This window comes from Suillus bovinus (genome assembly GCF_016758785.1).
Source record: "Suillus bovinus strain UH-Sbo-P2 chromosome Unknown EDB93scaffold_60, whole genome shotgun sequence".
NCBI classification, from domain to species: Eukaryota; Fungi; Basidiomycota; class Agaricomycetes; order Boletales; family Suillaceae; genus Suillus; species Suillus bovinus.
In genome coordinates this window covers 1-15,785 of record NW_024542116.1, presented here as the reverse complement: position 1 = coordinate 15,785, position 15,785 = coordinate 1, and the positions used below count along the sequence as shown (strand labels likewise).

General features: G+C 46.8%; 4 protein-coding genes across 4 annotated transcripts; 1 reads left to right on the top strand and 3 right to left on the bottom strand.

The window, feature by feature from the left end:
* Nucleotides 1-808: 808 nt before the first annotated feature.
* Nucleotides 809-3,321, bottom strand: EDB93DRAFT_1301427 (glycoside hydrolase family 5 protein; the record flags this gene model as incomplete). The annotated part of the gene is made up of 12 exons (XM_041454689.1): nucleotides 809-1,118; nucleotides 1,172-1,281; nucleotides 1,329-1,369; nucleotides 1,418-1,531; nucleotides 1,590-1,696; nucleotides 1,745-1,964; nucleotides 2,014-2,246; nucleotides 2,298-2,414; nucleotides 2,469-2,631; nucleotides 2,691-2,945; nucleotides 3,002-3,129; nucleotides 3,185-3,321. 12 exons carry the CDS (start codon nucleotides 3,319-3,321, stop codon nucleotides 1,052-1,054), a joined length of 1,692 nt encoding a protein of 563 aa, XP_041304474.1. The 3' UTR covers nucleotides 809-1,051.
* Nucleotides 3,322-7,040: 3,719 nt separating this feature from the next.
* Nucleotides 7,041-8,369, top strand: EDB93DRAFT_1166133 (uncharacterized protein). Its single transcript, XM_041450196.1, has 4 exons — nucleotides 7,041-7,297; nucleotides 7,366-7,521; nucleotides 7,573-8,296; nucleotides 8,347-8,369. Exons 1-3 carry the CDS (start codon nucleotides 7,210-7,212, stop codon nucleotides 7,914-7,916), a joined length of 588 nt encoding a protein of 195 aa, XP_041304473.1. The 5' UTR covers nucleotides 7,041-7,209; the 3' UTR covers nucleotides 7,917-8,296; nucleotides 8,347-8,369.
* Nucleotides 8,370-9,512: 1,143 nt separating this feature from the next.
* Nucleotides 9,513-10,580, bottom strand: EDB93DRAFT_1166127 (uncharacterized protein). Its single transcript, XM_041450195.1, has 2 exons — nucleotides 9,965-10,580; nucleotides 9,513-9,911 (listed from the first exon to the last, which is right to left on the bottom strand). The coding sequence occupies exons 1-2, from the start codon at nucleotides 10,143-10,145 to the stop codon at nucleotides 9,817-9,819; spliced, it is 276 nt and encodes a 91-aa protein (XP_041304472.1). The 5' UTR covers nucleotides 10,146-10,580; the 3' UTR covers nucleotides 9,513-9,816.
* Nucleotides 10,581-11,061: 481 nt separating this feature from the next.
* EDB93DRAFT_1106466 (uncharacterized protein) lies at nucleotides 11,062-11,741 on the bottom strand (the record flags this gene model as incomplete). Its single annotated transcript, XM_041447621.1, has 5 exons — nucleotides 11,062-11,145; nucleotides 11,194-11,257; nucleotides 11,310-11,386; nucleotides 11,446-11,553; nucleotides 11,607-11,741. 5 exons carry the CDS (start codon nucleotides 11,739-11,741, stop codon nucleotides 11,062-11,064), a joined length of 468 nt encoding a protein of 155 aa, XP_041304471.1.
* Between the last annotated feature and the right edge of the window lie 4,044 nt (nucleotides 11,742-15,785).

Below are 15,785 nucleotides of genomic sequence, written 5' to 3'. Positions count from 1 at the left end.
CCTACCTACACGCACTCATATCTGCCATGGAACCATCCAACCCTCGTCGCCTTCGCTATGCAGCTTTACGGGCTGTTTCAGACTCTCGATTGGCACTCGCCGATATTGATGCCATAGAGGACGAGAGTACACGTCAGATACTCCTCACAAATTTTTCCCCTGTTCTCCTCAAGGCCATCTTTCCTGCTCGTAACGACGAACTCGTCAACTATTGGCGAGACGATGCTTACCTACGGCTCATTATGGCCCTTACTTCCAACGCGGAGTGGTGTAAACGCCTAGTCACCGATCTACATATCGGACGCTGCATTACTATCTTAAATAACCTCGACGAGAGCTCACCCGCCCCCTTCTATCTCGCTGCAATTTTTGGGCGAGTTCGTTCTTCGAATGCAGACGCAGCTGGAACTGTGTTCGAGGCAGTTGCGACCGACCAAATCCCGTCCCTTGTTAAGTCAGCCTGGCAGGTTGCACTGAATTTGAGGCTTTATAGGCCTGAAGCCGAATGCATCGCCGCTTTCCCGGCTATTATCGAATGCGCAGAACAGGAAAATATCTCAGCGGCCGACGCTGAGGAGATTCGCCAGAATGTCGGTCTAGTGGTGGAGAAGCTGAAGAAGCGAAACCAGTGTCCGGAAATCATGTCTAGTGTCCAGGACTATTACACCAGGTTGACCAAGACTTAATTTATCTTTTCCATGAATCTGGGCTGATACCAATTCACTGCAGTCCCTCAATAGATACCAACTTATGATTATTACGCGCCCCAACTATGATTATGACTCTCGTTTGATGATTCACATTGTATTATAACACTTCACCTACATTCTCTTAATCGACGACTTAGTATGTACTACTCGTACAACATCTGAACTGGTCCGAATTCAAGAAGGTATGGAATCCACTCCAACGCTGGGAACGCACGCATCAAATGCAGGAAACACATAATCACGCCCTACTATCGTCTGCGCCACGTACAAACTTCAAGAATCATGATCTAAAAACAGACAGTGTCTCTGGAAGAAAGGAACTGAACAAAATCAAATGGGCATCACGAGTCTTGAGCCATCGCCTGCACGCCCTGCTGCAGTATTTGTTGAATTGCTGGGTTATTAGCACTATAACGTTCAGTGAGCTAGGGTGTATGTTGATATCATAACGAGGTGCGTACATGGAGTAACCATCATTAGGCGAATCCACCGTTGCTGCCGCTGGTGCTGGGGAGTTAGTTGTGTCTAACTGGACGGCACTGCTTGACTGGGTAATGCCAGTCGAACCCCACTATAACGAGCGTCAATAAATGCATCACAAGGAAGGGAAGTATTGACCTGGTATTGCATGATGCCCGCCAATCCAGCGCTGTTGCCCACTGCAATAGAGTTTAGTATTGGACATTGTCATTTCTGGATTTACGCACTCTGCAAAAACGAACTGTAACCCTGTTCTTGTTCACTGTCATCGGCAAACTCTGATGTGGATTGTTGTCGCTTGTTACCGGCAAAACCTGACCTCGTGGTGAAGTCCATGACTGCTGCGGGGACAAGAACATGAGCACATGATTGTCGACCGTTGAACTGTGACAATATTACCTGTATTGGATGCGTAAGGAGCATAAGTCATGTTGAACGGGACAAAGTCATTCAGATTGGATTGGGTAACCAGACCGAATCCATTGAGGACAACGGGCTTCCCAACGCTGAAAGGAATGTAAGCTAGACATCGGCTGAGCTAGACTTCTACTCACGCGGCAGCAGACTGAGCCGATTGCTGGATCCACGTGAGACTTGAGTTGATCTTGTTTTCCACGGGGCTAAGGTTTGGATCATTGGGAGCGTACAAGTTCTGGTCGGGAAAGACTTGGAAAGAACCGAAGCCTATATTGGGGATGTTAAGGATGTCCTGGCTGTCGACACCAGATGAACCATCCGTTGTGGGGCCAATCGAGCTAGAGACTTCTCGCGTTGCTGAAAAATGATAAGAAACATCACAATTCGGTGACATAGACCAAAGTACCTGTAGATACCCAGCGACCCCTTATCTTTATACCGTCTTCCTTCAAGGTGCCTGCACGCTTAGCAGCTGCCCTGTTTTGGCGTCTCGACTCAGCACGCTGCCTTATGATCTGCTCTTTTGTCAAAGGAGCGACACTCCTGCGCTTCTTGCCAGGTGCGGGAGAGGGCGTAGGTGAAGCTGTTGGTGTGATAGGATACAACTTCGGACAATCTGGGCATTGGAATCCAGATGTTCTACAGAAAATTGAGAATCACGGCTCTAAAGCGACATCGTACGATACTTACCCAGCGGATACGATGTGGTTGGAATCAATTGTTGCAATGAATGCAGCCATCTCAGCGTGCCACTTTGTGATAGTTTGTGTGGTACATGTTGGACTGGTGGGTATGGTCGAGTTGCATCTGACAAATGATGAGGAACATGTTCCGAGGCGGTGGATACGCAGGATGATTCACCTAGCATCATTCGCAAGCTCCCAGCTGAATACAGCAGGGCTGTTGAGATAGCGTAATACAATCTGTTTGGTGTAATTCTGGAAGGCGGTCAAGATTTGGTTGTTCGTGTAGAAATCGTCGTGGTTCTGAAGTCCGAATTGGCGGACATATAGATCCATACCGCCTGTAAGAACGTTGATTTGTCTGAGGTCTAATTGAACACCAAGTGTAGTGTTGGCTTACCATAGTCATTTGAAAGAGTATTACGCGGAGAAGTAACAGACGCAAGTACCTCAGGTATTGCCGTGCTGGACGTTGTTGTGTTAGGTACTGGATTCCAGTTATTCGTTAGTGACATGATGACATATAGTCCTTGTTGTTCTGCCATTTGAACCACAGTGTCAAGTTTCTGCAGTCCATTTGGTCCGTCGTTAATCGTAGTAGTGCCGTTCTGTACCAGCTGAAACCATGTTCCACTCTCCGGAATGGTTTCCACGTCTGTCAATCAAGACACTAAATCGCGAACCTCAACGGTAGACTGAAGATGAACGAACCATTAAATGCCCAAATCCTGATGACCTTGATTCCGGTATCAGATATGTTCTTCAGCAAATTCGAGATGTCATCATTCGAATCCAATGTCGGCAGCCAGTACAGGTTGGTGCCGACGAATCTAAGCGAGCTATGGTGCGATGTGTTTGCATATCATACATACTGATAAAACATATCGATGTTACCTTCCGTTGACAGAAAATCCATCTTTACTAGAGCTCACGAATGAGCTGCTACCTCTCTTGGCGATCGTCCTTGGGGCAGCTGCAGCCAGACATGCCCAGATAGAAGTTACAAGCCAAAGGTATAGAAAGAGGCGCATGGCAATCGCTGCTCAGAAAGAACGGAGGTAGCAGGAAACTAGTACTCACCCGAACATCCCATTCAAGTTTATAACATAATTTATAACGTCGGGAACGACACGGCATGCGTATGACAAGCACACAAATGAAGAATCTGTTCGCTTCCACTCGAGCGTCAATCAGATTCTTTCAGCACGACCGAGACGCGCATCAACAAATTCTTCGGCAGAAGGAGGGCTATGTCGAACGTTCGGCATCAGTGAGCAACAGATGCGCAGGATGTGCTGAGGAAAACAGTGAGCGAAGATGCTATATGATATTACGCATACAAAAGACTCGGTCGTCTTCCAGGTGGTGCGACGCTAGGCTAAATTGATTCAGCTAATGGAATGCCGTGATCGAAATGGATCAGAACGTAGTGTAAGCACACAATATTACGCAAGGTGGGCTGCCGGTGTACTGCATGCATGTGTTTCGTACAGGAGCTGGACGTTAATTAACCATAGATTCTTGATCGTTGCATTCTAAAATGGTGTGCACAAGTATGTCAGTGTATGCCACAGTGCAGTTATGAAAGGAAGGAATAGTTACATAAATCTAGCCATCGCGCTGTTGTAACTTTTCGTTCTTACGCAATTGACCACGTCGGCGGTGAAGCATAGCGCTCAACTATTCAACGTCTCCGAGTCAAACCCACAGGCCGCCGCGTCAGGGTTTTCAATATTTCGAGTCGTGCGCACATAGGTGTAGCCTCGAGCGCTGTAGAGGTGCTCTTCGGCTGCAAAATACTGGTCTCAGTCCAACTAGTGACGGACCTGACGGTCGACTGACTCAGTGTCGGAGCAGAATTTCGAAAGATGTTTTTCTCACACTGGCAGCTTTACCAACAACTCGTGATTCCCTTTGACGCCCGCCAAATAATTCGGGAGCCTTCCAGTGCCTGGGCCTTCGTGATGCGGTTATTGTTGAATGTTGAATATTTCAAAATGATATCAACCAATCCCATCGGTTTCTCTGGTGCACATGCACAAGAGTTCGACGTTCCTTCACATGATTTATGCTCTCAGGCTCAGGGTTATAGAGGGCAGGCAAGGTCACGGTGCAGGTGCCGCACTGCGGGTAACAACAACCTCGGAATTTACTGTCCACCGGACTTTTAACTGTTCTCAGAACCACAAGCTATACTGCGACGTGATTAATCGATTACCAACAGCGCTTTGCAAAATGAATTCCGATTCGCTTCTACTAAGCGATTAATAATCCTTGCGGACTTCAATATGTGCTGTCAGATTGCAACTTTATCCTCATGACACGGGCCGTCCTGAAAGGCCTGACGCATGACTCAGTACCCTCAATGATGCGTGGGGTTCTGTCCCGACGGATCTCTTATCACACAATGTGGTCATTGTTTAGCTTCAATGATACAGCAGAACGGCTAAAATGTGAGGTGCAGACGTTTGATTCGAGGTTTCTGAGCGATCTTCTTCTGCAGTCTCGTTGTACTCTCTCGATTCGATTCTTGTGTGACGCCTGACACAAGCACCCCAGCGTTCAGTAGGTGTGCTCTTTGGACGTGTCTTCCATTCCTACTTATAACGGTCATCGTGGATGCCCCGAAACTGGATCGTTCACCACTCTTGAATGCAGCAATATTGTCGCGATGAATAGTCGTCGATTTTTCAAACTTTCGAGAAACATGGTGCCCCCCCAATTTCTGGTTTGAACGATAATACATACACACACATACGCACTCTCTAACGTTCCTCTGGAACTTTATCCTTACAGTCTTCATATCTAAATTGCTGGACCAAATTGATGCAGATCTTCAATATTCTCTAACATTTAGGACGTCGCTCAGTCTTACCTTTGGCTTCGAGACTACTACTGCCCATTCACTGCATACACGCGCAAGACCGCGCCGCATAACTTTTATGACCCTGACACAAAAGAAGGGCAGCTAATTTAACGAAATTCTTCGTTTGTGTACCGGTCTGACCCATAGATTCCCATCTCGATTAATTAGGTCAGGACCCTGTCCTTGGTAGCCCTCCTGTGTATACACCTGCTTAGATCGAAGGCACATCTCCCTCAGTAAAATCTAGGGATAGAGTAGACCTACAAATCACCGTGCGGATGGTGCAACGTTCGAGGTATCCGGATTCGCAAAGGCTACCACCAAGGGTGCGGCTCCACCATCCGGTGCACCAAACCTCTTCTTCGTTACTTCCAGGGGAGAATACTTTTTGATTCTTTCCGTCTCGACCTTGAAAAGCTGGACCAGCGCTACGACGTCTAAGCTGTATAGTCCAACCTTTCAGAATCAGTGATACTAAACGACAACACGACATCCCAGATTGCAGAGGTCAGTCTTCTGATTTCACAGGTGGAAGGTTTCTGTCTCAAACGGGTGTAACGCTAGGCTGTGTCTGTGAACTCGTTGCCGGTGTCAGCCCGTTAGCCTTAACCAGGTATGTGACTCTCCGGTGCCCAAACGACGAGTATATTGTTGAAACAGTAGTGAGAATGTGTTTGGCGAGGTCTACGTGAACCTGTTGTTCCCAAGGATATGCACATACAATATTTTGTCTCTTGTAACAGCATCTGATTTTCGACGTTTTGATAGTGACTATCACGCATAAGAGAACAACTCCTTCCTGACCGCTCCTTCCGAGATAATATGGTCGCCGGTGCATCTTTCGAGGCAAGAGGAAGGCTTATCAGAATTACGCGGGTGGAGTAACAGAAAGTGTGACAGAGTCGGTCAGCGAAAAGTCAGATGGGCCGCCGTCGCCGGTCACGAAATCGTAAGCAGAAGGGGGCTGCAGGACGCAATGGATGGCACTGATATTTACGCCAGTGCATCAATTGTATGTATGACAAAGCGCAGGAGCTGCAGGGACTCTCGGTTGTCAACTGTGGGTGGGTATGACATTTGATCGAGTTTATGCGACTCTGATCAAGGAACAAAAGTAGTCCGGCCTGCGTGCAGGACCGACGCTTCTTTGATCTCCACTCATTGCGAGGACATCGGCCGCGATCAACGGCTCGAGATGGTGCCTTTCAAGAATTCCAAGTACCTTCATTTCGATCCTGCGCGTGGCCTGTGCGCTGATATGTTGCTTTGTGTATGGCAAAATATTGAGCACCAATGTATGGCGAATTTCACAGCTCGTAAATTCGTGAATCAGGGGATCCAGACAGACTTTGACTGCAGTGGAAGTAGGACTTAGTAGGCTACGAAACTCGTTTTTGAATCTGTAGCGCCCGACGGCAAATTATTGTGTAGGGTCCACTACTTAGCACCACCTGCAATGCCCGCGGCAGGGCCATGTCCCTGAGGATGATGAAACAAGGGACTTGAAGGTGGCAAAAAGATCTCCAAAAGACGGCGAAACCGGATAGTAAGGGATTGGGTAAAGAGGGATGGGTGTGTAGGTGGTTTACTTGGTGTCAGAAGGTACAGCAGCTGATATCACCATGGGAAAGATGAACTCGGATATCAGCGTATTGATCCCCGTATATTTGGCTGCCAGATGAATTCCCAGATGGCCCCCTAGTGCCTCAGTTCCAGGCCTGCTGCTTGATAGGTTTACAGCGCCCCCCAAACTCACATGCTGTGCGATAAATTTCCACCGCCAGTACGATCCACAGTACCGAGTGTGTCGCTACTGCCAGTAGTATTGCAGATAATTGCAACATAATTCGTAAGTCGAGGTGGGTTGTTATAGTGACGCGTAAATAGTGTTCGATCAACGTTATTACGTAATTAAACTATTAATAATGCTAGCACGAGGTATACGAGTGCCCCTTCCGTAACTCCTTACTCCGCACTCTTACCGCAACTCGTTCAGGTCCTGCCCAGTTCGTCCACCCGAGGCCGCGTTTACAATCAATCACCAATAAAACCGATGCTTCTCTCTGGCTATCTTCGCTCTTGGCAATCTGTTGCATTCATTTTAGTGTCATTGCTCTCATCACTTATCTCTGTTGACGCATGTGAGTGTCTTGGCTGTTCTCTTGCCGCATCGCTTGGGGTACTCACAGAAGACCGGTTTGGGCGTTAGATTTTGTAGTGAACCAACCTGGATCATCCACATCTTGGAAGAATGGTTCTCCTTATCCGGTTTCATGGACGCTAGGCCTCCAGGATGGCTTTGATACCTTCGATATTGAGATAACGCGGCTGAGTCGGGTTGGGATTTATTTTGTGGCAAAAGAACGTAAGTCCTCATTCTAGTAGTTCATAAGACAGTTTTGATTGGTTCAAACAGTGCCCATTACTATGAGTAGCCTCAATGTTGTCCTCCAAGACGTACCAGCAGGCGACGACTACTTCCTGATTTGTATTAACTCTACCGCTGGTGTCACCTACTCTGTTTCCTCCCGTTTCTCAGTTGTGGACGCTAATGCCACGGGAAGCAACCCGAGCCCCGCTTCAGCCCCAACAGTGACCGTCAGTGGGGTACCAAACCCTCTCTCAACATTTGCGCAGACATTCGGACCTTCCACGAATGGCGTTGCACGCCCGGGATGGGCCGGTATCAGGAACCAGGTCACAGCCATCAGCGTGGCTGTGGGAGCCGCATTGATTGGGGGCGTTATGGTACTCTACTGATTTCTTCGAATTTCATTACAGACTATTCTCTTATATTCCTGATTTCGTGGGCGGTCAACATCGAAAATTATCGTAGGCAATCGACCGGACATTTTACATAAAACATTTCATTGAGATATGCACTTCACTATAGAACGTTCGTACTATCCACACTATCCTTTGCTGTTCACACTATCCTTGACGGTTCACACTATATATCTTATCTAGTGATTTGGAAATCATATGTTCTATATGTATTTGATAACTGATATCGCATGATTCCTGCGGCATCTCAAAAATACATCAAGACATTCGTTGCAATATATCATACATCCTAGTACGTAGGCCGATATCTACTGTGCAGTCATTCATGGCGAAAGTGATAACACAAAGATCATATAGTGAGTTTCTGGGTAGGCGTACATGCAAACCAAAGTTAACTGTTGCCAAGGATGATATCCACCTTAACGCATCTAGGGATCCGGGGAATCAGGAACTGGGTTGCGCCGCCAGTCAAGATACCATCTCGGTTCCCCTTCCAAACGGGTGAATTTGAGAGCAAACTCTTTCTCGTTCTCAAGCACCGCTCTCCCAGGAGCGTCAAAGTTGCAGTAGAAAGACATCACTATAATCGGTTTCCCCTCCTTGCGGCCATACACGGGTGTCAGTCGAGTCGACTCCCCGAAGATCTTGCGGATGACACCGATAATGAAGATGCGATTCCAAGCATGATTGATCCCCTCGCTGCGAGTGCAATCCTGAGAGAGATCAGGGTAGAGGGGGCTATGTTCTTTCACGAAGGCTTCGAGCTTCCCAAAATCGATGGGATAACCGAACCAGAACAAAAGTGGTCTTGACTTCTGCGAATGGGTAGGATAAGACACGTCCGGAAGCGTGTTAGGATCAAAGCTATGTAGCTGGCGCGTGTCCTAACCAGGATTGTATCGTGTGAGGATAAAGTCTGTATATAAGTCGATTGACATACCGTGCGCCGTGCAATGACTTCAAGTGTGAGCTCGATCGGAGAAGTGGTTGGTCTGGTCATGGAATCTGGAAAGTGTAGTGTAGTTTCCCCGCGCATTAAATATAGGGTGACAGATCAGCGCGCAGCTTTTTGACAACGGGGGACTACTGCGTCATATGGTGGGGCCGTAAGGGCCAGTATACCCCTTGCGTCGAGCGTTTTACCCCTTGTCATGACTCATGACGAACGACCGGTTTCGCTCTTAGACCGTACACAGGCCTGGGCCACCTGGAACGAGGTTCGTCAACCTCTAGGTTGCCGACTGATTCGGATGTGACATAATGGAGATTCACATACCTGATCTGCAGCACGACGTTTTATGAGATGCAAAGAAACACAACATAGCAAGCATCTGTGGCCTGCAGGTTGAGATCTGAAGCTTTGAGGGATGAAGTGGGCCTCAGTGAGGCGACAAAAACGAAGCTGGCAAAATCAAACAGATTCCAGGCACCGGTCATTTTGGAGTTGGCCGAAAAGGGAACCAACTACTAGCCAATCGATGAATCGATGACGGGCGAGCTGGCTGGCATCAACTTCTATATCTGGTGGTTTGCGGTGAATTCGAGCTGCTGTAAAGTTCAGGGAATGGCGGAATTCACTCCACACGATTGGTGCTATACGCAAATTCAATCAATAATCAAAGCCAGGGATAGAATTGAGTCTGGCCACCCTAAGGCTAGATAGAACCTTATGTTACAGCTTCCGTCAGAATACCTTGACTTTAATGGGTGTCAGTAGAGACGCCCGGGCCAGGATATGAATATAACGAGTCTCACTCGTAAAATTCAGTCGTAGCACTATTTTGATGGTAGTCGCGCCAACGATGCGTTTGTATCGTAGTTTACGCAGCGAAGAATGGTTCAGTAATTCGGGTTCAACCGTTGATGGCGCCTCCAGCTACAGAAAAGGACCATAAGCGTTACGCCTCCGTAACCTGCCATCCCAGATATCAATCAGAGATGTGTCGATATATCCCTGGACAATCAGCACAGCTTCTGTACTATTAGCTTATAGGGAAAGCCAAGAATTCTGACAAAAATCATACCTGAAACACCGCAACCTGGGACTTCTCCAACGTCGCCTCGTAAACTCGAGCGCCTTATTCCAGTCGCACCCATCTGAACTCTTCTTTTTCCAATCTCTGGATGCAGGCAGTGGCTGATCATGAAACACGCGATATAAGCGACAAACAGCAGGTTTAATATAGTCTCGCATATCGGGCACATGCGACAGGCTATCCGGGAGTAAAGGACGCGCGGTGGGTTTCGACGAGAAACTAGATGATCGAGTGCAAGGCGGTGACTTCAAACGAAACCCATCGAGAACTTGTATGGCTTAATGCTGCCGTCAAAATAGAAGAACTGAAAGGTACTTCTGTTGCAGGGTCACCCTATTAGTATACCGTAGATCGAAATACAAGCGTTGACATGCAGACTGATGGGCAACTTGACTCGCATGTTGCTCCTGCAGTCAGTCGCCAACCATTCTCAATGGCGGTACCTTTTCATTACGGGTTGATCCGGCCATTTCAGGATCAACTTGAATTTGATATCGAACGAGTACAGCAAAAGCACCCAAACCTCTTTGTGTCCTGGAGCCCTTTATGCCTTCTCGAGAACCCAGTCATGGTATCCCAAAATACATGTCGTAATCGGACAGGCTTTGTCGACGTGTTGGATGAGAACGACAGTTAGCGGCAGACTAGCAGTATTTATTGCCTAACTTTTGCCTTCAGAGCGAGGGCGATAAATGTCCTTGAATAGAATTTATTTGCATGATGTGTAGAGCTACATGAGCTGTGGGTTCGCTATTTTAGTGGAGCTGCAGCACAGTCACTGAGGTGGGCTTGGTTCATGTCGGAAGCAGTGATGTCAGCGGTGCCATTAATTGTTGTAGCCTATTCGGACTACTAGGCGTAACAATGACTGTTTGAAGACAGGTGAAACGATAATGGGCGGTGCCCATTAACTGCGCATTGCTTGTTTGCGAGATCTGCACTTCCTTCTATTCACTCATTTGCCCGAGAGAGCCAGACTAAATCAATGCTATTCATCAACTACATGAACGTATTATACATACGTGGGAACGCTTTCAATAGCTCAACTTTTAACACCTCTGCAAGATGGTACTTAGTGGCGACAACTAGGCGATTGGTTGGAGATCAGCAACGCGGTTAAATTCCCACTGCTGGGAAGTATTTCCTTGGGCCTGATTGTTGAGTCTCACCTTGGGAACATTAATAGCAAAAGCCTTTAGAAAGATCCACTGACTTACTGCACTGTGATTTGGGTTTGGAACAGATAACACCAAGTTCTTGTTCCCGCGAGTGAAGCTAATACTGTAAATGCGAGTGGTTAAATAGGTTGCTGAGCACTGCGTCATATTCTCACTTGAAACTATTGTTCGCTTGTTCACAAAGATCGACGATAAACGCCTGCCTAGTATAAACGACTGGTTCGTCCGCAGCCTGCCCATGTCTGTGTCAACCAACAAGGAAATGAATGAATGAATGCCCATCTAACATACGTCCTTGGCGGTAGCAAAGCATCCATTTCCATTGTTGCCGTTGTTGTTGGACTGAATGCTAAGAGTTTTGTTGGATGTCCCTGGCTCATTTTGCCTCTTGATCATCCACTACGTGGTGTGTGAGAACCGATCACAAGGTGGGTGCAAACACGTATAGATACCTGTTGAGCCACAGTGCCATTGTTAGGGGAGATCTGAATCTGGTTGCCTTCATTGGTGCTGTTGCTCGTCAGATCGAGCATGAAGTTTGTGCCAACGTGTCTGATAGTATACACTCCATCGTTGGGGAAAGACATTGTATAAGATGTAGGTCACTAGTGAAATGATTCGACAATGAGATGAGGAACTGGAGGAAAGGTCAGAGAACGCTGGGCTTTTATAGTGGCATCGTGGGCTGTTTTCCACATACATAGGAGCCACAAATCTGGGCGATAAAAGTGAGCGCAACGATACTCACTCGGTGCTTTGGATTTGCGTACCATTCTTTCCCAATACTGGCAGTGGCAGTAGAAGGTCCCCACTTATCAGTCTGGATCCAACGGAGATAAAAGACAGTTATTAGCGGCAGCGCAGCGGATGGTCATCCTCGACATAAGCACAGATGACGACGTATTAGCCCTTGGCAATGTGATCAGGTGTTGTATTTCCAATAATTTTTGCAGTCGTGTTGGTGCTTGGGCGCATTCTAAACACTGATCATAGAAAGTGCACGTGCACTGGCAGGTTGCAGGTTACATGCTTGCAGATTGTGTTTTGAAGGTGACTTGTGCAACTTGAGAGAGATGACAAATACCCACTGGCAGCACAGCATGAGGACCGTCTGGACTGGAGTTGACAACGATGAAGAGTTGATGACCCTGGGGTGTAATTTGATTATACCGATACCGCCGTCGGTCCTAGCAAGACCATGAGGCTTGCTTCGAAAGTCAGGGATTTGGATTAGGGCCAAAGTCTGGGGAGCTAGCTCCACTTTGACTAGCTGTACTCTTCAACCGTTTCCTGGACCCAGACTGCTCTAGGCTGACCATAAACGGTGGCCATGTTGCTCCCCTTCTGTGTCCTCCCGCGGCAGCATGTTTATGGGATTTTGGTAGGTTGTCGTAAGTAAACCTGGACTGACATCGACTTCGAGGGGCACATCTGGCCCAGGGTAAGTCCGAGTCTGTCGCAGACCGGAGTTACTAGTACTGTAGAGATACGCACTTAGCTTCGTCACAGCGTCACACGTCCGACGAATCGAAGCTATTTCGTGTGACCGTCACACAAGATTGAAGTCATCGAAGGTAAATTGTGACACACGGTAAAACATGAAAAAAAATGCAAAAATGTTCTCAAAAATTCTTGTACTGATTATTTGCCATGCATCTCGCTTTACATGACCAAAATTTTCTTCATCACCATCAGCTGTGAGCTCTTGCTGACAGCAGCTGGTAGTGGTGCTGATTCGAAGCTATTTTTGACATGTCACAGGTCACACCCATCTTCGAATCTTCGGAGCTAAGGTTCAGTTGGTCACACCCAGATGATGTCGAAGCTAAGTGCGTATCTCTACAGCAGTAGTAGGTTTCAGTGAATGGTAGCGAGATGCAATCTTCGTATCATGACATGTCTCAAAGCTGTCCGCAAGCCATCAGTAACCCAATGAGTCCTTGACATGGTAGGGATTGCTATTGTAATCAAGTATGATAATGCTACTGCTCTGCAATGCTGTAGAAACACAAGTAAACTTGCTTTACAATGAAATAGACATGGATGGTACAAAAATATAGATGTACAACTGAGGTTTGTCACGAGTGTGTAGGGGAGTGCAACGACAGTAGCAAAGTGATAGTAGCACACTTGTCTCCACCTTGTGGCGAGTTTTCATTTGTCGCTACCTTGATATTGCAGGGATGGCAATGTAATGCAGTGTAATTACTCTACCGCACTCACATCGGGGTTATCAATATTTAGCAGCGGATTGTATGTAGTACGAAATGTGAAGAAAGCATTTGAAGTTTAAACTGACATAAAGATGGAGAGATAACTTCAAATTTTGGCAGTGTTTTCTATGAGATACAAAATTTGAAACATCGGCAACTGTATCCCCACTGACCATATGTCTATAACAATAAGAAATTTAATCTGAATTTTTGCGTGTGCTCAAATTTGAAGTCAAATTCTAGCCTAAAATGTTGGACAAAACGTGAAGTTTGAGACGTGATCATACGCCTGCTTATGTATGAAGTATTGTCCAACAATTAAGATGCCCTGAAAATTTGAAGTTTATGCCTGTGACGAAATGTGAAGACAAAACTTATATGGTCAAAACAGAAATAGGTTTCAAACTTTGGAAAAAATATCTTTTCCTGGGCTGGTACATCATTTAGAGGCATCTTCCAGGAATCATATGAACCAAGAATTAAGAAAAACGGCGGTTGGAATATGGAGATATGGTCGAAATACTGACTTTTTTGCCCCTCCACCAAACCGCAATATTGGCGACCTCTATACACCCTGGGACCATCTCCAATCGATTTGTACGACTGAAAAACAGTAGGAACACTATTTTCAGTATCGGCCTTGAGTCAGATTTGAGTGTGGTGCGATATAGGGGGTAGGGGGGGGGAGGAGGACATTCTATATCTCGACAACCTGATTTTTCCTGACATATTGGGCTTTACCATCGTGTTCAGGGACATTGAGAGCCCCCTGGAAAAATGCTTTTGGAGGGCATGCAAGTCATGGGAAGGCTAGAAAAATCGATCTTTGAGGGGGGTGTTACAAGAACATCTAGACGCTTGGGCCCCTACTATTTTTCTCCTGATCCTCCTCGTATCAGCCCTCGCATCATACCCTTACCCCGACCTCACCCTTGTCATCCTCGTCATCCTTGCATTCCCTTTCGCCCTCTACCTGTCGCTTCAGCAAAGCCAGTACATTTGGCCGGATCCTTTCGCTGACGAAGCATACCCATGCTCCGTTTCACCACCTGACTGATCCTGTGGACAGTCCCCCTGCCCTTACCATCTGGATGGTAACCTATGACATAATGCACGACACATCCCATTTCCTTTCTTGATCTCTGACTCGGTGCGCAGTCGCACATGCGACTTATACTTAGATCCGCAGTTGCACGATCGTGCCCCTGCGTGTTTCACTTCTCATTCTGATCTCTGACTCACTTTCTTATCTAGCACGTTCTACCTCGACCGAACGTGCCTTCCTATTATGGTCTTACCCTTTAATGATTGCCTCTCCCGGTAGTACGAGTTATCACCCACTAATACGTCCCCTGTCCTCTATATAAACTCGCTACCATGTACCATATTCCCTAACTTGAATCTACTTGGTTCTTGACCTCCTACTCTCACCAGAGTGATCCTTCTGCCTCGCCAGCAGTCTATATTCTATCTTCTTATCTGCTCCTCGCGGATAAGCCTATAGTCTCGACCTTTACTCATCGACTTCGTCGACGAGCAAAGCCCCTGTTAATTAGTCGGACTTCTGTCCTTCTAATTAACGACGATCCTTACGATTAACCTTCGGGTGTCGTAAGCCTAGGCCGATATAGCTTATTGTCTCGCACCCGCGTGACATAAGCTACCCGATTTGGACATAGGCGTCAAATCGTACTTGCCGAAGACACGCCAAGTACGACCCCTAACCTTGGGCTAGCCCAAGGACGTCCACAGACCGTTGACGACACAAGCTCTGTTTGAGCGTCGCCAACAGATACCATCCAAGTCGTAACAGGGGGTATGCGACAAATTCGCACATGTCACTTTGTATGGTCTCAAATCACTCTTGTATCATTCTCAATCGATTTATATCATTGTAAAACAGTAGGGACACCCTTCTACATACCGGTATTTACATAATAGGAAGATATGTGAGTTAGGGGGGGGAGGAGGACCTTCTGTATCTCGACCACCTGATTTTTTCTGACAATTCGGGCTTTACCATCTTGTTCGCAGGCATAAAGAGCCCCCAGTAAAAATAGTGTTGGAGCCATGGCAAGTCATGGGAAGGCCAGAAAAATCGATCTTTGAGGGGGGGTATGAGGTCAACTTACACATTACATTTCATATTGGCCAAAAACACTTCGAACCCATCTTCAATCTATTTGTATGATCCAAAGACACTATTTAAATCCTTTTTACATCAGTATATACATAAAATCATGCTTCATTGTTGAGTAGGTAGGGGGAGGGGGTAGCATGACTCTGAAACATGATTTATTCGGACAAAATAAGCATTGCCATCGCATTCAGAGCGTCAAATAACCTTAGGATCAAGTTCCATTTGAAGCCAGGCAAGTTGTATGAAGGCTGAAAAAATCAACCTTTGAGTGAGGCAAC

What these genes read in the sequence shown, in the direction of transcription:
- EDB93DRAFT_1166133 (XM_041450196.1), top strand. Translation starts at nt 7,210, where the DNA reads ATGCTTCTCTCTGGCTATCTTCGCTCTTGGCAATCTGTTGCATTCATT. An exon ending in ACTTATCTCTGTTGACGCAT is followed by an intron (nt 7,298 to 7,365) that starts GTGAGTGTCTTG and finishes TTTGGGCGTTAG; the next exon opens with ATTTTGTAGTGAACCAACCT. An exon ending in TTATTTTGTGGCAAAAGAAC is followed by an intron (nt 7,522 to 7,572) that starts GTAAGTCCTCAT and finishes TGGTTCAAACAG; the next exon opens with TGCCCATTACTATGAGTAGC.
- EDB93DRAFT_1166127 (XM_041450195.1), bottom strand. Translation starts at nt 10,145, where the DNA reads ATGTGCCCGATATGCGAGACTATATTAAACCTGCTGTTTGTCGCTTAT. An exon ending in CCCAGGTTGCGGTGTTTCAG is followed by an intron (nt 9,912 to 9,964) that starts GTATGATTTTTG and finishes ATAGTACAGAAG; the next exon opens with CTGTGCTGATTGTCCAGGGA.